The sequence below is a fragment of the Cebus imitator genome, unplaced genomic scaffold (genome assembly GCF_001604975.1).
Source record: "Cebus imitator isolate Cc_AM_T3 unplaced genomic scaffold, Cebus_imitator-1.0 Scaffold177, whole genome shotgun sequence".
NCBI lineage: Eukaryota > Metazoa > Chordata > Mammalia > Primates > Cebidae > Cebus > Cebus imitator.
This window is the reverse complement of record NW_016107492.1, coordinates 641,592-663,991: the sequence shown is the minus strand read 5'-3', so window position 1 is coordinate 663,991 and position 22,400 is coordinate 641,592. Positions and strand designations below refer to the sequence as shown.

General features: G+C 38.1%; 1 protein-coding gene across 5 annotated transcripts in view; it reads right to left on the bottom strand.

Moving 5' to 3' along the window:
• Window positions 1-22,400, bottom strand: part of FAM13A (family with sequence similarity 13 member A) — a 390,503-nt gene that overhangs the window by 175,070 nt on the left and 193,033 nt on the right. For all 5 annotated transcript variants that reach the window (XM_017545084.2, XM_017545082.2, XM_017545085.2 and 2 more), the window contains one exon: window positions 19,817-19,970. In XM_017545084.2, the coding sequence (XP_017400573.1) occupies window positions 19,817-19,970 (154 nt within the window). The remainder of the gene's footprint in view (window positions 1-19,816; window positions 19,971-22,400) is intronic.

Here is a 22,400-nt window from a genome sequence, read left to right as displayed (position 1 = left end):
TGAAAGATAAGACTGGTTGCATCGAACAGCAATTCCCTCCATATGTACAGTGGATCTCATCTCTCTCACCTCCTCAAAAGTTGCTTCTTCAATGATTTCCTCTCCCTCCCTCCCCACTAAGATCATTCCCATCAATCACAAGCATGCTCTGGAGTCATATCTCATTGCTTCCGTTTATTTTTAAAAGAATATCTTAATCCTACATCTCCCATTAGCTGTGGCCCTATGTTTTTGCTTCCCTGCATAGTAAATTCCTTTAAAACATTCATCTTCACTCACTGTCTCTACTACTTCACCTCCAAATCATTCTTCAATGCCCTAAGATCTGTTCTTTGTCTCACTATTTCACTGAATCTGCCAAAACAGTCACAGCTCTGCCTCCATCTTACTCATGTTCTTATCAACATTTGAAGAAGGTGACTGTTTTTAAATTACTCTCCTCTCTTAGCTTCCATGACCTCGCTGGTAGGTGGCTTGTGACGGTTAAATTTAGGTGTCAACTTGACTGAATGAAGACATGACCAAAGAGTTCACCAAACATTATTTCTGGATATGTCTGTGAGGGTGTTTCTGGAAGAGGCTGGCGTTTGAATCAGTGGGCTGAGTAAGGAAGATCCACTCTTACCAAATACGGGCAGGCACCATCTAATTGGCCGAGGACATATATAGAACAAAATGGCAGAGGAAAGGTGAATTTTCTCTCTCTCCTAGAGCTAGGATACCCATCTTCTCCTGCTCTTGGACATTAAAACTCCAGGTTCTCCAGCCTTCAGACTCTGGACTTGCACCAGCAGTCTCCCAGGCTGTCAGACCTTCAGACTTAGACTGAACCACGCTACCAGTTTCCCTGGTTCACTAGAGCTTGAAAACAGCATATTATAGAACTCTTTAGCCTCCAAAATCATGTGAGCCAAATCCCATAATAAATCACCTCTTTTCTTCATATACATACACACAGACAGAAAAACTCTCTCTCTCTCACACACACACACACACACACACACACTCATCATACAGGGGGAAAACATTTTCCTACTCACCCTGACTAACTCCATACGGGGTTGTTGGCTGCTGCTCCTCCTCTATACAAAAAAGTTACGTATCTACTCTACTAAACAGAAGTCTAAGCCTGGGCAACATAGTGAGACTCCATCTCTACAAAAACAATAAAATAAAATTAGGCAGCCATGGTGGTACATTCCTGTAGTCCTAGCTACTCAGGAGGCTGAGGCAGGAGGATCTATTGAGCCTAAGAGGTCAAACCTGCAGTGAGCCATGATCACACCACTACACTCCAGCCAGGGTGACAGAAACCCTATAGAAGAAAGAAGACAGAAGAGAGAATAAAGAAGAATGAAGAGGAAGAGGAAGAAAAAAGAGAAGGAGAAGAAGAAGGAGGAGGAGAAGAAGAGGAAGAAGAAAAAAAGGAGGAGGAGGAGGGGGAGGAGATGATGACGACAACTACAATAACAAATAATTGGTCTCCTTTTACTCACTACTGTGATCACAACACCATCGAGAAGTGCCTGGTGTACTCGGAACTCAATAAATGTGTGTTGAATAAATGAATGAAGGAAGTTGGAGTGACTCAAGAGTTGATACAGAGAAGTCTTCTTTTTCCAAATGATATAATGAAATTGTTTACCTTCATGGCTTTTAAATACAACCAATATATAATGTTGCCCAAATTTGTATCTCTGTCTTTGATGTTTCTCCTGAGCTCACATTATTTATATCTAACCGCCTAACTGGCAACTCTATACATAGGATATTCAAACTTGAGCTTAGAAATTATCAGCAAAATATTCTGATGGCCTTTGAGTCTACCTCAGATTAGCAAATGGCGCCTACTTGCTCAAGACAATGTGTAATCTAACTTAATACAACTTGATTCCTCCCTTTCCCATACCTCTTGCATCCAGCCCACCAACTCCAGTCAGTACTATCTCAATATAAACAGAAATCTGTCTATTCTTTCCTATGTGCACAGTCACTCCAATCATAACCATCATTGTTCACCTAAATTATTTCAAACATGTTGCCTTCTACAAGCTTTGTACATGTAAATCAGATGATGTCACTTCTCTACCCTAACTTTCCAATGACATATCATTCCATTGACAAATCTTCCAATACATATCATTGTATTCCTGTAATACAATCCAGATTCCTTACCATGACCTACACAGTCCTAATAATCTAGCCCTTGCCTACGTCTCTAATCTCATACCATTTGCCCTCTCCCTCGTTATGCCCCAGCCACCATGGCCTTTTCTATCTTTAAGTACCCCAAGTCCCTTCCTGCCTTCCAGCATTCATGCATCTTATTCTTTCTCCCTGGAATGCTTTTTCACACTGCTCTAGCATAGCTGTGGATTCATTCTTATCTTTCAGCTCCTACATCACTTCCTCAGAGATGCCATCTTTAACAACCTCAGCTAAGGTGGCTCCTCTGACTATGCTCTTCTCTTATTAACAGGCTTCATTTCAACCACTGTATTTACTTAAAATTTTTACTGATTGTCTATCACTCCAAGAAGTCTTTAAGGCTCATGAGGGGCAAGGATATTTGATCAGTGTATTCTAGTTTTAGTGTATATTTGAGAAATATTTTTTGAATGAACAAATAAAACTGTCAACTTCTGTATTTCCCTTCCTTTTGGTATTAATTTCCAACCATTTGAGAAATTTGGTGGACTCTCTGTGATATTGGGAATAAGATAATAATGCATTTTCATATTTCAGATGGTGAAGATAGATGTAAAAGAAGCTACATTATGACAGGGAGGAACTGCATTTTGTGTGCTGAGGTCAAGCTCACAACAGTTGATTTGGTCAGATTTGGTGATCTGGAGAGCAGATGACAGAGAGCACTACTGATAAGATTACAAATTGAGGTAGCCAAGGCCCATGGCTGAGGCCTCTTATAGGAAAAAGCATGTAGAACAGTGCTACTTTGCACACAACCAGGGTCCAATACATACGACTGGCAGATTACAGACCACTCTTTACAACCCCATAAAAATCTCTTCTATAATTCATCTGTATCTCAAAATGAATCTCAATTTGATTGACTGAAAAAAAGTAGGTTTTCTTAAAACTCAAAAGAAATATAATGGTATCTTTACATTAACAAAAGGAATAAATTGAATTTTAAAATAGCACTTTCTAGATATTCACTATATACTTTTGGGAAAAACTCTGTAATTCTCTGCCTTGGCCCAGGGAAGTAGAAATGGGAGGCTGAGAAGTAGTCAAATTATGCATAGAATTTCAAACTCATTATAGTTACTTTATGAACTACAACAATAATATTCACAGGTACAATCTTATGAATTATATGCCTTATGAAACACAATTATAACCTTAACTATGTTTAAGTCTCTTAAAAATTGCCCTACAGAAAATGGCAACCAGTGCTACCACTCAAATGCTACCTAGTGTAGGGGACTTCCTTCACTTCTCCATATAAAACAGCTCCCCAGCTCCCTTCTCTCTCACAAACTCATATACAGTACCATTAATTTCAAGAGTGTATCATGGTTTAATTTTTTTTTTTTTACAGAATCTATCATTAGATGACATAGTAACTTCCTTAATTGCTCATTGTCTGTGCCCCACCCCACTAAAAGGTAAACTTCATGACAGCAGGTATTATTTTTAAAACTCACTGCTAGTTCTAAAGTTCATAGAATACTGCCCGGCTAATAGGCATTCAATAAATGCTTGAATAGCTGAATAGACTGATGAGTCAAAAACAACCCCTTCTGACTCCTCTCCTTCAGTTTATCTTACACATGGATGCCAAATTAATTGTTACTACTTTATTACTCTTAGTCTGTTTTGTGTTGCTATAAAGGAATACCTGAAGTTGGGCAATTTAAAAAGAAAAAAGATTTATTTGGCTCATAATTCTGGAAAGTTATGTTTGGGTATCTGCATATGGTGAGCACCTCAAGAAGGCAGGCAAAAGGGAGTCAAGCTGTATAGAGATCACAAGGTAAGGGGGAGGTGCCAGGCTCTTCTTAAGAACCAGCTCTTGCAGAAACTAATACAGTAAGAACTTACTCACTTCCAAGAGAGGGCATTAATCTATTCATGAAGAATCCACAAACACCCCCCATTAGGTCCCATCTCCAACGCTGAGGACCAAGTTTCAACATGAGATTTGGTAGAGCAAACAAACCATAGCAGACTCCAAGTTACTCCCTTCCTGGAAACTTTTAATTACTACTGCCTATCATCAAATTTAAATTCTTATTCCTGCCATCCAAAGCCTTTCAATCCACTCTTCTTGTCATATCTACCCTACATGTACATTATAATTGGGGCCACCTGTTGCTTGTGCTAAGTGCTTATGTGCTTATCCCATTTTCCATCCTTGACCTCAGATGCTTAAAGGACTTTTCAGTCTTTTCTCTCTTTATGTCACAGAAGTAGACATTTAATATTTTTGCATGTCCAATACTCATTTTCCCTTCTTCGGAGGAAGACGTAGTTTTAGGAAACCACTCTTCTCCGATTGGATGTAGTGTTTCAACAGAAGTGTATCTCCGATGAACAGTTGGGCATGTCTTCCAGGAACTTTCAAATGTCAATCAGATACCTATTCACTATAATTCTGACCAGAAATGAGAAGACTCAAAAACTAAGAACAGCTAAAGCAGACTTTCCCAGTGGCAGTCTTTGGAAGACACTATTCAGCTCTCACACTGCCTGCTGCTCAGAACCCCATAGGTGTCTTAGTAAATGTCCTCTGGGAAGTCTGGTTTGTAGAATTTCCTTTCCTTTCCTTTTCTTTTGTCAGATTTTACCCAGAGTTGGTTTTTGTTCTTTTCAACTAAAGGAAGTACTTTGAGTTATAGGAATATTTATTATAGTATCTTTTATATTGTGGATACTCAAGAGACAATTTTGAATTTAAATCGTGTAGCATTGATGGTAATGATAACCAAAATAAAAACAATACTGGCTATCACTTATATAGTAGTTACTACATGTATGGCTTTCTTCTAAGTGCTTATTACACATTTACTCATTTGATCCTCTCAGGAACCCTATGAAGTATGTGCTTTTACTATCCAAATTGCCTATGTAAGGAAAGTGAGGTACAGAGAGTGTGAGTAGCTTGTCTAAGGTCCTACATCTAATAAGTGGCAGCACAGGAATTTGAAGTCAGGCAATCTGTCTCTAAAACCCCGCTCTCATCTGCACAGAATACTGCCTCTCATGAAGAGTCCTTCCTATTTAATGAGATCAGAAAACAATGCAAGTTAGGAAAGTCCCAAGGTAAACTAAAGTAGGAAATCATAACAAATAATCTGTTGTGTACAATCTTTCTTGTACAAGCCACAACCATAATGTATCACCTATGTGGAGTGAAGATATAAAGCCCTGAATCATTATTAGGTCTTTCCTAAGTATTCAACTGAGCTTTTGTAGTAGTGACAACGCTTTGTGTATACCATATCATTTCCTCATCTTCTCCCTCTGGGCATCAGGAAAACCATTTTCAGCCTCTCTTCCAGTTAAATTGGGAGCCACATGACAAGCTACTTCTAGGTCTCACCATAAAAATATTCCAAATTATTTTCATCCTCCTCTTTCTCTGATAAGGCAAACTTTGATGAAGTCTGGTCTAAGATGAGGAGGGCTCCTGAATCCACTGGACTGCAAAGTGAATGAGAAATACATTTTGATTCTGTTAAGCTACCACAGTTTTAGAATCTCTTACAGAAGCTTCCATTAACTACTCTGACACTGTTTTCCCATAAATAGCTATATTGTTGTAGTCACACTACATTTGTTTAACTAAACTAGACATGTGTCATAAAAAACAATAACTGGTATAAACAGGTTTGGAAACAAACATGATTGACTCCTGGTTAGCATACAGTAAAAATGGTATTGAGCAGGTGTACAAGAGGGTCACCTATTAGTCACAAGCTTTTAGAATTGCTATGAACAGCAGTCAGCATGTCTCAAAAACGAATGCACAGAATTGATTCACCTGGAAAATCAGGTAGGTGGAAGTCTGTGAAGCAAACTTTTATTGTATGCACTAGAAATGTGAACAATTATTAATGCCCAGAATAGTTACTATGACTTTCTTGAAGGAAATCTGAGTTAACTTTCACTTAGATAAATGTGTTGTAATTTAATGGGTACCTTGAATAAATATAAAGAACTAGAATAAGTGTTTTAGAAGATACAAGAATCTATGAGTTGATTTACAACTTTAAGAGAAAAGCCAATGTATAAGTAAATATGAGATGTTGTTCTCATCCTTGAAAAACTTACAATGCAACACAAGAGGGAAAAAAAAAACAACCCAACTTACCCAAGGCAGAATGTTCAAACACAAGGAGAAAGAAAGTGTCATAAGACAACAAAGGAGATGAGGATTAACTATACCTGGAGGATGGAGAGGGCTTCATAAAGGGGATAGAATTAGGGATGTCTCAGTTGGACCTGCACCAACTTAACCAGAAACAGACATTGCCATGAAGATTGAGAGCAAGTAGTTTATGCCGGTGGTTCTGTGGCGGAATGAGGGTGACAATATGGGGGAGAAAGGAGCCAACAAGAAATGTCACTATTAAGCTCCCATAGTGGCTCTGAAGCTTAAACTTAAGGGAAAGCTTGGGGAACAGTGTAAAATACACACCTCAGAATAATTCCAACTGAGGAGTAAAGTAGTTGGGAATTTATACCCCCACAGTTTTCAGTCATGGATAAGGCTTACCCCATTCCTGGAAGGAGGCCCATTTCTAGGCACTTCCAGCCCACAGAAGTATAACTTCCATTCTGAGGAGATCAACTTGAAGAAAACATCAGAAATTCAGTTCTATAGAAAACATAAGTGATCTTTGACAACCTCAAATATTCACTTGCCATTTACTGGGTGCCTCTTATTTGCCAAATATACATAGTATAATGATTGAAAACAGTCAACTTCTTTAATAAACAAAATATTGCCATCTCACTGGAAACAGTTTAAAGGTTACATAGCCTAATGGCAGCTTCATAAACAAAAGCAATTTAGTCTGTCTTCTGTTAATTATTCCTTGTAACAGGAAAGAATGTAACACTTGGCAATGTGTTACATCTAAATCTATTGCAATGATTCTTGAGACAACATGACTTTCTAGTGTTTATCTGTAATCGCTCTATAAAACAAAACGTCTGGAGAGAAGAATTAACAGCAATCTGAATTGTAAATATATGAGTATGATCCAAAAAATGGAGCCATAAAGCATCCAACTTTTAATACCACTTTCATTACTTAATACTTTATACTTCTTGTTAATCTAATCAGTTTCTACTACTAAAAGGTGCCTATTTGAGTAATTCAAGCAAATAACCCTCTATCATGCTATTAAAAGTTTAATTTTTATATATTTACGGGGACAGGTGCAGACTTCTTACATGCATATATTACACAGTGGTGAAGTCTCGGCTTTTAGTGTTTCACACCCCACACACCCACACACACATGCATACACACACATTTTCTTTATCCAATTCACCTTTGATGGACACTAAGGTTAATTCTCCCTTTGTTATCGTGAATAGTTCTATCTCAACCCATAAGACTGGGATGTTTTTCCATTTGCTTGTATCATCTACAGTTTTATTTTCCACCAGTGTTTTGTAGTTCTCCTGATAGAGATCTATCACCGTTTTTGTTAAATATATTCCTACTTTTTTCAAAAAAATTTTTTGTAGCTACTGTAAATGGGATTTCTTTCTTGATTTGGTACTCAGCTAGGTCCTTCATGGTATATTGAAATGCTACTGATTTCTGTACATCAATTTTGTATCTTGAGCCTTTACCAAATCTAAGAGTTTTCTGGGGAAGTCTTTAGGGATTTCTAGATATAAGACTGTATCATCAATGAACAGGGATAATTCAACTTACTCTTTTCCAATTTAGATGCCTTTTTATCTTGCTCGATTGCTCTGGTGAGTCCGACTGGTCCTAGGCTTTTTTTCTCTTGGTAGATATTTTTTCTTTACTGATTCAATTTTTCTTATTGTTGGTCTGTTCAGGAGTGTTATTTATTTCTGGTTCAATCTCAGGAAGTTGTATGTTTCTAGGAATTTATGTATTTCCTCAGGGTTTTCTAGTTTGTGAGGCTATAGTTGTTCATAATAGTCTTTGATGACTTTTTTTATTTCTGAAGTGTAAGTTATTATCTTTCCTTTTTCATTTCTGATTTTGTTTATCTGGATCTTCTCCCTTCATTTCTTGGTGAGTCTAGTGAAGTGGTCTATCGATTTTGTTGGTCTTTTCAAACAACCAAATTTTCATTTCATTGATCCTTTGAGTTTTGGTGGGAGGGGGTCTCTATTTTATTTAATTCTATTCTGATCTTTGTTATTTCCCTTCTTTTGCAAACTTGGGGTTTACTTTGTTCCTATTTTTCTAGTTCCTTGAGGGTGTAGTTAGGTTGCTAATTTTTTAATATAGGCATTTAATGCCATAAAATTCCCTCTTAGAACTATTTTTGCTGTATCCTACATGTTTTGGTGTTTTCATTTTTATTTGACTAAAAAAAGTTAAAATTTCTGTCTTAATTTCTTACTGACCCAGTGATCATTCAGGAGCATGCTGTTTAATTTCCATGTTTCTGTACAGTTTCTAGCTTTAATTCCACTGTGATCTGAGAAAATGGTTAATATCATTTCAATTTTTAAAAATTTATAACGCCTTGTTTTGTGGCCCAATGTGTGGTATATCTTGGAGAATGTTCCATGCACTGATGAAAATAATGCATATTCCATAGTTATTGGGTAGAATGTTCTGCGAATGTCTACTAAGTCCATTGAAAGTCCAATTTAAGTATAATGTTTCTTTAATTTTCTGTCTCAATGATCTGTTGTTGTCCCCCATTATAGCTGCATTGCTGTCTATCTCTTTATGCCTAATATTATTTGTTTTGTGACTTGAGATGTTCCAGTGTAGGGTTCCCAGTATATCTTGCTGAATTGATCCCTTTAGCATTACATAAAACCTTTTGTCTTTTGTTATTGTTTTTGATTTACAGTTTGTTTTATCTGATATAAGTATAGCTACTCCTGCTAGCTTTCGGTTTCTGTTTGCCTGGAAAATCTCTTTCTACTTTTTAACTTTCAGTCTATATGTCTTTTTACATGTAAGGTGGGTTTCTTGTTGGCAGCATATAGTTGGATCATGCTTTTTTTCTTTTTAATCCAATCTGCCAATCTGTATCTTTTTCTTTTTGTTTGTTTGTTTTTGAGACAGAATCTTGCTCTATCGCCAGGTTAGAGTGCAGTGGCATGATCTTGGCTCACTGCAACCTACACCTCCCTTGTTCAAGTGATTCCCCGCCTCAGCCTCCTGAGCAGCTGGGACTATAGGGGTGTGCCACCATGCCCAGCTAATTTTTGTATTTTTAGTAGAGATGGGGTTTTGCCATGTTGGCCAGGCTGGTCTTGATCTCCTGACCTTGTGATCTGCTCGCCTCAGCCTCTCAAAGTGCTGAAATTACAGGTGTGAGCCACTGTGTCCAGCCATTCTGTATCTTTCAAGTGGAACATTTAATCCATTTACATTCAAGGTTAATATTTATCTGTGAGGCTTTTATAAATTCTTTTCTCTTTTTGTTTCTTTTCTCTTTTGTCTTTGTGGTTTGATGGAATTCTGTCATGTTACCATTTGATTATTTTCTCTTCCTCCTTTCTGTGATTGCTTTATAAGAACTGTGAGTTTTATATTTCCATGTGTTTTCATGATGGTGAATATTAATTTTTAATTTCCATTTTTAAGACCCCTTTAGCCATTTCCTATTGGGCCAGTCTAGTGGTGACAGACTGTCTGAGCATTTGCTTGTCTGACAAAAATCTTTAGTTATCCTTCATCTATAAAGCATACTCTAGAAGGATATAAAAGTCTTGGCTGACAGTTTTTTTTTTTTTTTCTTTCAACACTTTGAAAGTGCCATCCTATTCTCATGTGTCCTGTAAGGTTCCTGCTGAAATGTCTGCTGTTAGACTGAAAAGGTTTCTTATATTGATGACTAGGCTATTTTCTCTGGCTAATCTGAAAATTCTTTTGCTTTTACTTTAGACATTCTGAATGTAAAATGCCATGGTCTAGGTTTTTTTGCAATGTATTTTCCCGGAGATTGCTGGGATTCCTATATCTGGATGCCTAATTTTCTTGCTAGATTTGGGAAGTTTTCATCAATTATTTCCTTAAATAGATTTTCTAAATGCTTTTTTTATCATTCTTCCCCTTCAGGAATGCCCATAATTTGTAAGTTCAGTCAATTTTTGTAGTTCCATATGTCTTAAAGGCTTTGTTCATCCTTTTACCTTTTTTTTTTTTTTAAATTTGGTCTGACTGCACCATTTCAAAAGACCTGTCTTCAAGTTCTGAGATTCTTTCTCCTACTTGGCCTAGTCTATTGTTGGAGCTTTCAAATGTATTCTGTATTTCCTTCAATGAATTTTTTAATTCCAAAATTTCTACACTGTTTTTTGTTTAAGGCAGGATCTCTCTTTGTTACTCAGGCTGGAGCACAGTGGTGCAAACACAGCTCACTGCAGCCTCAACTTTCCAGTCTCAAGTGATCCTCCCATTTGGCATCTTGAGACTACTGGTGTGTACCATCATGCCCAGCTAGTCTTTGCATTTTTTTGTAAAGACAGGGTCTTGCCATGTTGTCCGAGTGCGTCTTGAACTCCTATGTTCAAGTGATCCTCCTGCCTCAGCCTCTCAAAGTGCTGGGATTATAGAGGTAAGCTGCTGAGCTCATTTTTTTTTTTATGATATCAGTCTCCTTGGGACATTTCATATTCATATCCTGAATTGATTTTCTGGTTTCTTTGTATTGGTTTTCAGAATTAGCTTGCCTCTCATTGAGCTTAATTGAAATCAATATTTTGAATGCCTTACCTGGAATTTTGAGGAATTTTTTGAGGGGGATCTGTTGCTGGATACTTGTTGTGGTCCTCTGGTGGTGTCATATTTCCATGCTTTTTCGTGTTTTTTTTGTGTCGTTCCTTTGATAATTACACATCTGGTGTAGTAGTCACTTGTTCCAAATTGCTTTTTTAGGGGAGAATTTTGTCCTGAAGATGTATTTTGCTGGCTGGGTAGCATACTTTGGCTTTGATTTTGGGTGCCTGAGGTAGTATAATCTTTGTATGATACTCAGCAATACACAGGGTCAGTGATATTTGTGATTTCCTAAGTGGCTTAGAGTAGTTATTAGGTGAGGCTGTGGTGAAGTTTTGCCTGTGACTTGGACATCAACTGAGCCAGTATTTGTGCCCTGGCAGTGGCAGCAAGGCAGTAAGTGTCCCTGTTTTAAGGCCCCAGAGCAGCTTACTCTGGCTTGCTCCAGCATTAGTGGGTCCTGGATGGCTGATTCTTGGGCCTCCTGGTGGCTTTCATAGAAGCTAGTTGTGAGAGTGGTAGGCTACATGTGTGAGTGGGTTCTTAAAGTCCTAGGCAACTGAAGTGGTATGGGTGATGGCATAGCAGTGGTAGAGCAACCCACTGGCCCCCGTGTGGTCTGTTAATGTTGCTGAAAGCAACAGTGACTTGGGTTGCCTATTTTCCTGTCCCACAGCTACCCATAGCAGGGTGACATGCATTTTCCTAAGATTAGGAAAGCTTGCTCTTCCCTGTCCTTCCCACAACTAGGTGATGAATGCAGCCACGTTGCCTCAAACTTGGCTTAATGGTGAGGTACAGCCTAGTGTTAAACTCTCAAAATGGTGGCTTGGGCCTGGGACCAGAAAGAGTGGGATCCCTCTCAGGCAAGCAGCCTGAACAAGAAGCTGTGGGGAGTGCAGTCCACTCATATCTCAGTCTCAACAGCAGCTCACAGCAGGGTGGCAGGGACCTCCCATGGGTGCATGGGAGTGCCTGGTTTCCCCTCTCTCTCCTTGGAGCAATGTGGTGGCAGCAGCTGTGTCTGTAGATCCTCAGTATCTAGGCTGTTGTCACAGTGCATCCAGATGAGGCTGCTCTAGGCTTGGATGGCTGCGGGATTCTGTGTAGGTTCCCTTTCTGGAGCTCCACATATCAGGCTAAAGGCTCTAGTGAGTTGAGTGTTTCTCTCATAGCCAAAACTGTAAAAGCTTGTTTCAGAGTGTAGAGCCCTTGGTGTTTCTCTTTTACTGTTTCCCCATGTTCAGGAGCCTCTCCTGGCTCTCAGTCAGTACCTGGCCATGATGGCTGCCTCAAACCCTCTCCTTACTTATCTCTGATGTTTCCCATCTCTTCTCTGGTGAATCCTAGTGTCTTCTCCTAGACAATCTGTTTAAAATGTATCTACTTAATATTCTGTAATATTCTGGTGCCCCTCTGTGAAGGAGGCTATACTAACTGGGTCTATTCAGCCATCTTGATCTCAGCTGTATGATCTGTCATGCTATTTAATCATTGCATTTTAAAAATACATCCTTTAACTTTTTTTAACCTCCAAACTCAGAATCTATCTAAAAATTATAACTCATGACCAAAAGAAGGATTTGTTCTGAATAAAGGAGCAAATGAATTCTAAGTTAGTGCTACCTCTGAGTTTCGTAACTGCTCAAAATGATAACATATGGATTTTGATGGGTACAAGTTAGTCATTCTCACTATGTAAGTTTACCCACACAAAAGGAAGAGACAATGCAATCAATTACAAACAAGCAAACAACAAAAAACCAAAAACAGCTTTTATTTCCTGTTATGACTCCCCTGCTTCTCAGAAGTTTATAATTTTCATGAGGGGCTACAGAAGAGGTTAGGAATAGTGTAAACACACAGGAGTCAGAAAAACAGAGTTCAACTACTTTCCTGACACTAAGTTGCTACAGTACATACTCATTAAATAAATATATGTATAAAAGCTCATGGCACTGATGGCCTAAGTTAAATCTCTAAGATTTTGGTTGTTTCTCTACTAGGCCTCTAATCAGTACTTTCTTGATATCAAAACCCAGCTCTGTCATTTACTGTTGTGTGAGCTTGGGCAATTTACCCTTAGATTTCCTCACTGTAAACCAGCATTAAGATCAATTACCTCACAAGGTTACTGTCAGTAGTAAATCAGATACATGTATAGAAGAACTTGGCACAATGCCTGGCATAAAGCCCTATTCTCTCTTTTGCCCTTGTGTTCCTACACTGATCTTGTTTGTCTCTTGTAGACTATAAGGTCCCCCAAGGACAGGGACATGTCTTACTTATTTTCTGAAGTTCTCTAGCACTTAATGCAGAGCTTTGCACAGAGTTGTTTTGCATTAAATAAGAAAAACAAACATTTGTGAACAAACATTTGTTGAAGTTAATTGTGCTTAGGCTGTGGACCTAAGTGAAAATGGAGGCACATGCAATGTTTTTGAGCATGAAAAAGACATGGGAAATGGTTTAGTAAGTTTCTGTGACATATCAATTTATATGGTAAGTGACTTTGATTCTACACAACCAATATTAAACTTTTTAACCTGAAAGTCAAATATATTTAAAAATGAGCTTTGTGATCAAACTTGCCATAACATATATTAATGTGAGCACTTCCTTCAAACTAACCACTATGGAAGACCACTCTAATATTTTTCTTTGTTCAGAGCGTTTGTTAGAAACGGCTTTGAGAGTTTGCTTCTGAGTCACATAAGAAAATCAGTATAATCATTTCATAGCCGGATTTAAATTTTAAATCTAAAAGTTAATATATAATCAGCACTCCTCAAATTAGTGATATGCCATAGCTCAAAATGACTATTGATTACTTCCCACAATCAAATAAAGCATTAAAGTACAAAGATTTCCCAGTCCAATGATATACAGAAAAATATGGTATATGAATGACATACATATGTTGTGAAGACAACTTTAAAATTCTAAAAGATATAATGAGCAACAGCAACATTGTCTGATAAAGAAAGTCTCATGACATGTTTATCTGGAATAGGTTAATATTCGTCTAGATATTTCTTTTTTATTTTTTTTTCTTGAGTCAGAGTCTCACTCTTGTTACCCAGGCTGGAGGGCAGTGGTGTGATCTTGGCTCACTGCAACCTCTGCCTCCCAGGTTCAAGCGATTCTCCTGCCTCAGCCTCCCAAGTAGCTGGAATTACAGGCATGTGTCACCACATACAGCTAATTTTTTGTATTTTTAGTAGACACAGGGTTTCTCCATGTTGGTCAGGCTGGTCTCTAACTCCTGACCTCAGGTGATCTGCCCGCCTTGGCCTCCCAAAGGGCTGGGATTACAGGCATGAGCCACCGCACCTGGCCCATCCAGATATTTCTAGATAGATATTTAACAACATGCTAATCACATTATTTTATAGTATGTGCAGATATATGAGGCTTTGTTTGCATGAACCCTATTAAATATATATTCATAATTCTTATACGCAAACTGGACAACTAGACAAACCAGGCTCATAGACTCCTGTCCCCCTCAGTATCTGCCACCCTTCTGGGTAAATTCAGGGTCAATAAAGACAAACCATCAGTATCTTCATCTCCCATCTCTTTACCATCTTCTTTACTTGAGTCCCTCATGCTCATAAATACCACCTAAGCCTTCTTTTCTTTTTTTTTTTATTTTTATTTTTTGAGACAGAGTCTCACTCTGTCACTAGACTGAAGTGCAGTGGCGCGATCTTGGCTCACCACAACCTCTGCCTCCCGAGTTCAAGCGATTCCCCTGCCTCAACCTTCTGAGTAGCTGGGACTACAGGCCTACATCACCAGGCTCAGCTAATTTTTTGTATTTTAGTAGAGACGGGGTTTCACCATGTTGGCCATGATGGTCTCAAACTCCAGACCTCATGATCTGCCTGCCTCGGCCTCCCAGAGTGCTGGGATTACAGGTGTGAGCCACTGCGTCTGGCCAACTTAAGCCCTATTTTCACTTCAGATAGATCAACCTCCAAAATCAATAATGCAAACCTCCTATTTCCTGTTTGCAGCCCCTATTTTTCTAGCTTGCTTGCTCATCTACTTATGCCTCAAACATTCTTTAGCCTAACTACAGTTTCTAGTACCTCCAATTGTATTTGCTCGTGCACATCCTAGCTTACCTTCAGATCTTCTCATCATCTTCATTACCATCACCCATGTCCAAATTACCATTGTTTTTACCTGGATTATTGTAATAAACTCCAAATGGTTTCTCTACTTCTGCCTATCCCTCTCAAGGGCCTCGTAGAGTAATCTTTTTAATAGAGAAGTTATAATATAGCACTCTTCTGCTTAATACTGACTAAAAGCTTCACTTAGAGTAAAAGTCAACATCCTTAAAATGATCTATGAGTAGACACTACCTGCTGATCCCTTATTTCCTTTGTGGCCTCATTTCCTTTCAATTCCATCTTGCTCATGGTAATCCAACTGTACTGGCCTCTCAGCTGCTCATCAGACACACCACGTATATTCACCTCTCAAGGCCTTTGTACTGCTCTTCTCCCTGCCTGGAAAACTCTTCTCTCAAGTGTCTTCATGGCTTGGTCCACTGTTTCCTCCACCTCTCTATTCAAATGTCTTCTTGCCAATGCAGCATTTTAACCATCCTATTTAAATAAGCCAATGCCACTCCTCTACTTCTGCCCTTCCCTGCTTTATTTTACTTCACAGAATATATCACCATCTGACATACTACATATTTTCTTTTCTTTTTTTGTTGGCTGTTGTTTATTGTACTTCCATTCAAATACAAGAATCATAAGAGCAGAGGTTTTCATCTATTGTTCACTGCTATATTCCCTGTGCCTAGAACAATGCTTTGTTCCAAGTAGGCAACAAATAATTATTGGTATTTGGATTTAATGAATTCAACTTACAGTTCATAGTCCATTATTTTACCCATACTTTTCTCACTGAATTTTGTGTATGTAAATATCTGGATGATTAAGTTAGTTCGTGAATGGGGCTTCATTAACGTCTGGATTTACAATACCTTCTGAAGAGAAAATCTAGAATTATGCTGCAGCTGGAGAAATTAAACTGTGGCTATTAGATGCCTACTGGAAAGATGTGCTCCTCCTAACCCGGTTATTCAGAAATAAAGCCTTGACCTTTCATTTTGTCAAAATAAAAGTGTTTCTATATAAATTCCTTTATTGAAACCTATAAAAACAAAAATAATGAAAGAGGGAAAAGAAAGCTCCATCTTAAGTGAAGCAAGAAATGACCACAACTGTGGACCACTGACTGTGAAGACTATTTGCCAAATTCAACAAAGTGTACGCTAAAATGCCAAGGGCCAACATACACATTCTCATATTTCTCCAGATGTCACAGTGCTAAGAGGTCTATCCAAAATTTCCTTCACTGGGTAACTAGATCTGGTCAACATGGCCAAACCATTGCAGAATTTGGAAAAACTCTGTAGGGATCTAGGTTCACTCCTAAAGAATGGCAGGGGAAGCAAAGTACAAGGGGAAGTCATACTGATAAAACTTTTCCCCTGGCCAGGCACGATGGCTCACGCTTGTAATCCCAGCACTTTGGGAGGCCAAGGTAGGCAGATCATGAGGTCAGGAGTTCAAGACCAGCCTGGCCAACATGGTGAAACTCCATCTCTACTAAAAATATAAAAGTTATCTGGGCATGGTAGCACACACTTGTAATCCCAACTACTCAGGAGGCTGAGGCAGAACAGCTTGAACTGGGACCCAGGAAGCGGAGGTTGCAGTGAGCTGAGATCATAGCACTGCACTCCAACCTGGGCTCCAGAGCGAGACTCTGTCTCAAAAAAACAAAAACAAAACCAAAAAACTTTTCCTCTTATTTACCTTGGCCTTCAGACAGAGGAAGTCTGCCTTGAAGTGAGGCTGATGAATGTGCTGTAGAAGCCATGATCAATTTTGTAGCTACTGACCAGTCAGCTCAACAGAAACAGACATTAGGCTTTGATAGCCCATGACAGAAAAAGACTCCATATTTCAATACTCTGGTCAAAGTTCTTCATCTAGGTACAAATACAACCAAACATATTTCTCTGGGACCAAATCTCCATTTAGCATGCAAGAATATCAGAAGAAACTTCAACACTTTATGACTCTGTTCTTCAAACTGGGATATACAGAGGTATGCCAGTGTGTATGTTTAGTCCTTTCCCCCCATAAAAGTCCTATATCTAAGTAGTTTTCATGAGACTCACATTATTCTCAACTCAGATATTAGATGTCCCTGTCACTCATGAGTATTTATCATTTACTTTGCCCCCATTTCCTATCTTTATATTTATCCTTCCAGAAACTGAACTCGTGAAAAAATGAACAGAAAGATAACTTTTGTCTTCTCATTTTTCTTATTTTTCAGTATATTAATGATTTTATTCTGAAACTCTCAATTTCTTTTAAATCCATCTACCTTTTAGTTTCTATCTAATGTTTCTATGATCTTTACAATTTTCAAAAAATTTGTTTTCTAAGCATTGTCAATGTTTACATATTTAACTGTGGCTGACATATTCTCCTTTTATTATTATGAACTCTAAAATGGCATTGGGGCACATCCTTTTAAAATGATTTCCATAACTTCTGTTTCATCCTTACCGGATGATAAATCCAGAGCACACACCTCTTGTCATATTCTTTACTTTCGCAAAGAAGAGACTACCAGCAAGATCAGTTTAAAAAAAAAAAAAAGTATCAAAATTCTGCTTTGGCAGAATGACACTTCCAGAGACTATAAACGTAGTTTCTAATCATGACATTTATCTGTCTCTAGGCCAGATCTGAAACTTACATTAAAAGAGCAGCACTTATATTCTTCTTTATCTACCTAAGATGTCTGTATTTGGCTCCCACAGAATTATCATTGTATGTGTGTGTCTTACCTTATACTCTCATACTATGTTCTCTACCAGCCTTAAACCTAGTCACTCAAGCATTTCCAAGCAAGGCACTCTTCCATAGATCTCATTAGAAGTTATTTTACTTGAACAACAAATAACACATGTGTTAGTCTGTTAGTGTTGCTATAAAGAAATACTTGATGCTGGGTAATTTATTTAAAAAAAGAGGTTTAATTGACTCACGGTTCAGCAGGTTCCTCAGGCCGTACAGAACATGTGCCTCTGGAGAGGCCTCAGGAAGCTCACAATCGTGCCAGAAGATGAAGGGGAGCAGCCACATCACATGGCGAGAGTGAGAGCAAGAGTGGAGGGGAGGGGGAAGTGTCACACACTTTTAAACAACCAGATCTCCTGTGAATTCACAGCAAGAACTCACTCATCACACCAGGGGGATGGCACTAAGCTATTCATGAAGGATCCGCCCTCATGATCCAAACACCTCCCACCAGGCCCCAGCTCCAACACCAGGGACTACATTTCAACATGAGATTTGGAAGGGACAAACATCCAAACCATCTCAACTTCCCACTGGCATATTCCAGCAATTAGCTTTATCACAGCAAGTTTGCCATACCTAAGATTATATTTATCTACTTCCATTATACGTTGGGTTCATCTTATTATTTTATCTGCCCTAGTAAAAAGGCATGAGTGTTAAAGTGTTTATAAGAGATTTTTAAAATTTTCTTTTTTCATTATCACTATGGGTTCTTTAATAGTTGTACATACGATGGGGTATATGTCATTCAGAGATGTTGCTGAAACAAAGTTAATCACCTTTTAACATTTAAAAAAGATATTCTTTTCAAAGTACTATAGGCACCAGAGAAACAAACTTGTGGGGAATTTTTTTCTATTTAAGAAATCATTTATTTTAACTTTTCTGAAGCAAAACTGAAGTGATGTTTTTTCTTATTTTCTCTTGTGAATCACTGACACATTTTTTTCAGCTACTGTGTTACTTCTAACTCAGATTTACAACTGATAGTCTCCGACTATCTCATTTTATCATTTTAACTGAGCAAACTAGAAAATCTAGTTTTAGATCCTTTCGTAGGATGCTGCTTGATACTCATACCATTTTAGCCTTTCTTCAAAGTCATGACCTCAACTGGGAGAAGAGATGCAAACACTCCTTTAAGTGCGCAAACCAAGTGCCTCTGATTTTATCATTCATTTCTATATGAATCAGCAAGAATGTATTATGGTCTATAAACCCAATAAGTTGCAAGAAACCTCTTGAGGAAATCTCATACCTGTTCTATCATGATTTGCCTCAATATAAATGAAAAAGAAATAAAATGCCTTCCTTCTTTTCCCATATCTGAAGGATTTGTTTGGATGTTTAGCCTCTGATTCTCAATTCTAGGTCTTTGGAGACCTACAGGCATTTACCTAATATATACATGGCATATTATAAAATTATCAGTGTATAAAAAGATTTAGATAGTATTGTCAAGGACTCCTTTATAGGTTTTTAAAATATTCTCCTTTACTGATGATTGTTACCAAAAACTAATACATGGGACTTAAAATCTGAGGTTGAGCTTGAAACTGTGCCAGACACAAAAGAGACAAAAGATATAGTAATATGGTCTTCAGGAATTTGCAATCCAGGTAGTAATCTAGCACTCCTGAACACAGCCATATGCTCTTACTCCCGCTGTAACATCAGGTGTCCGCAGTAAGAGGGGTGCAGCCAGCTGACCAGAACACTGGGTTCATGCAAGTGTTTTTGAGATCACTTTATATCAACAAGAAAACATAAAACTGCTATTATTCTTGAACTCAGAAGGCTATATTTCAATTAAATAAACATTTGAAATAATAGATTTCATAAGAAGAACTCACTATACATAGGAAGAATAACCCGAGAGCTATATCCATATGGAATTTTTATGAGAAAGAATTAACTTAAATAAAATCTTCTGTCCAAAATTATAGCAATACTGAAAATTAAAAACCAAGTTGCTTACTTTTACTATGATAAGCCTAGCCAGGTTTTCACATCTCAGGTGATCATTTTCTGTATACTCCACTTCAAACAGGGTATTATAATTTTCTAGAATTTTAGCCATTATCTTGTTGCACAGGTCCTGTTCCTTCATGCCTTCAAGCCCAGGAGGCACACTAGAAACAGGAAAAAGAAAGAGAGGAATTAGTAAAAACAACAATGCCTGCTAGCTGACGCAGACTTATATTTTGAAATCTCCTGCATAACTAGCCTTCTTATAGGGATGCATGGGATTTTCAAGCTCTACCGTAACAGGCATGACGTTGTTGGGGTAATTGGTGAGTTCCCAAGTTCTGAATCAATAGCTTGGGCTGAATAAGAAAAAATATAGGCTGTTCAGGAAGAAGATAGAGATGAACACTGAGGCCAGCTGTCCTTTGAATATATTAAAAATTATTACATGTATTTATATAAAAGTTAAAAAGTGAGGGTTTTCATAACAGAACTAGCCACACAAATAATAGCAACACAATCTTTATTTAAAGAGTTCTTAGATAACGCACAAAAAGCACAAACCTTAAAGGTAGAAATGAATACTACTGGGGAAAAATAATAACTGTTGAGCTAAGTGACAAGCGCATGGAAGGTCTATTATACTATTCTCTCTTCTTTCGAATATTTTTAAAATTTTTCACAATAAGAATAGTTGAAAATAAATCTGAATGCAAAACACCCCATAAACAAGGTAAAAAGATAATTTACAGATTGTAAAAAGATAAACTTCTTCAGTAACATGTATAACCGACAAAGGTGAGTAGTTACAGTATGTAAAGAACTCTTACTAATCAATAGGTAAGATAAGTCCGAAAGAAAAAGAGATGAAAGACATGAGATGGAAATATTGCAGAACAGTTAATAACCTTATGAAAAGATACTCAGCTTCACTGAATAACCAGAGAAATGCATTTAAAAAGCACCACTTAGGTCTCATTTACTAACTCTCTGTATTAATTTTGTGAGGCTGTTGTACCAAATTACCACAAACTAGGTGGCTTAAAACAACAGAAAGGATTATCTTCCAGCTCTGGAGGCCAAAAGAGCAAAATCGCTATCACTGGGACAAAATCAAGGTGTCAGCTGGGCTACACTCTCTATGAAAGGTCTAGAGAAGCTGTTCCTTGCCTTCCCTAGCTTCTGGTACCTGCCCGCATGGCTTGACTACAGGCGCATCACACCAATCTTTAATCAGGGCCAACACCTGCAAATCTCTCTCTGCTCCATCATCATATGGCCTTCTCTACGTGTGTTTAATATGCCACTGCCCCCTTCTTATAAGGATACTTGTGACTGCGTTTCACGTCCACTCCCTCATCCCTTGAAAATCCAGGATAATCCTTATATCTCGAGATCCCTATCTTAATCACATCTGCAAAGAGTCTGTTTTCCAAAAAACCTAAATTTACACATTCCAGGGATTATGACCTGATATCTTTGGGAGATACTATTTAATCTACTAGACTATCTTGGAATACACACCAGAAGGTCCCCTCCACTTGGGCGTATATAGAACCTATGACTTGTTTCTGATCAATACAATATGGCAAAGGTGATAGGATGTCACTCCCGTGATTATGCTACAATGGATGAAACTCAGTCTTAGAAGATTGAAGGGAGAGATTCTCTCATTGGCCTTAAAGAAATAGGCAGCCAAGTTGTGAGATGGCTGTAAGAGGGTCACGTGGCAGGGAACTATGGGGACATCAGTGGGGCTACAGCCATAAGAACACAGTAAGGGGCTAGGGTCCTTAGTCATGCAGCTGCAAAGAAATGAACTCTGCCAACAACTTGAACGAGTTTGGAAGCAAATTATTCCGCAATCTCAAATGAAAATGTATCCCAGTTAATACCATGAATTTGGCATTGTAAGACCTTCAAATGAAAATGCATCCCAGTTAATACCATGAATTTGGCATTGTAAGACCAAGAGCAGAGGATTCAGTTAAATTGTGCCCAGGTTCCTGATCCTTAGCAAATGTTTGTTGTTTTAAGCCACTAAATGTGTGGTAATTTGTTACACTACCATACAGAGTTTAGTACCTGGAAAAGGGATGCTGCCATAACAAATACCTAAAATGTGGAAGTGACTTGGGAACTGGGTAGTGGAAGGAGACTGGGCAGCATCATACAGGAGGCCTCAAATGCCTTGAACCAGTTCTTCATTGACTCCTGGACCTTAAGGACACCACTGATGAGGGCTCACAAAGAAATGAGGAATATGTTACTGGAAACTGGAGCAAGGGAGACCCTTGTGATGGTGGCAGAAAACTTAGGGAAATTGTATCCTATAGTTATGTGAAAAGATAAACTTGTCAGCAATGGTCTTAGATACACAGTTAATGTTATTTCCAAGCAATGGTTTGAAAGTGCCACCTAGTTTCTTCTTACCACTTACAATAAAATGCAAGAGAAGAAAGAGGAAGAAATTGAGAGAACTTATACAGACATGAAACAGGACATGGTTTTAAAAATTTTCAGACTCTCCAATAGAAAAGACACTAAAATTAAGAAATTCACTGTTAAGAAAGCAGGCTCTATAAAAAAGGTTG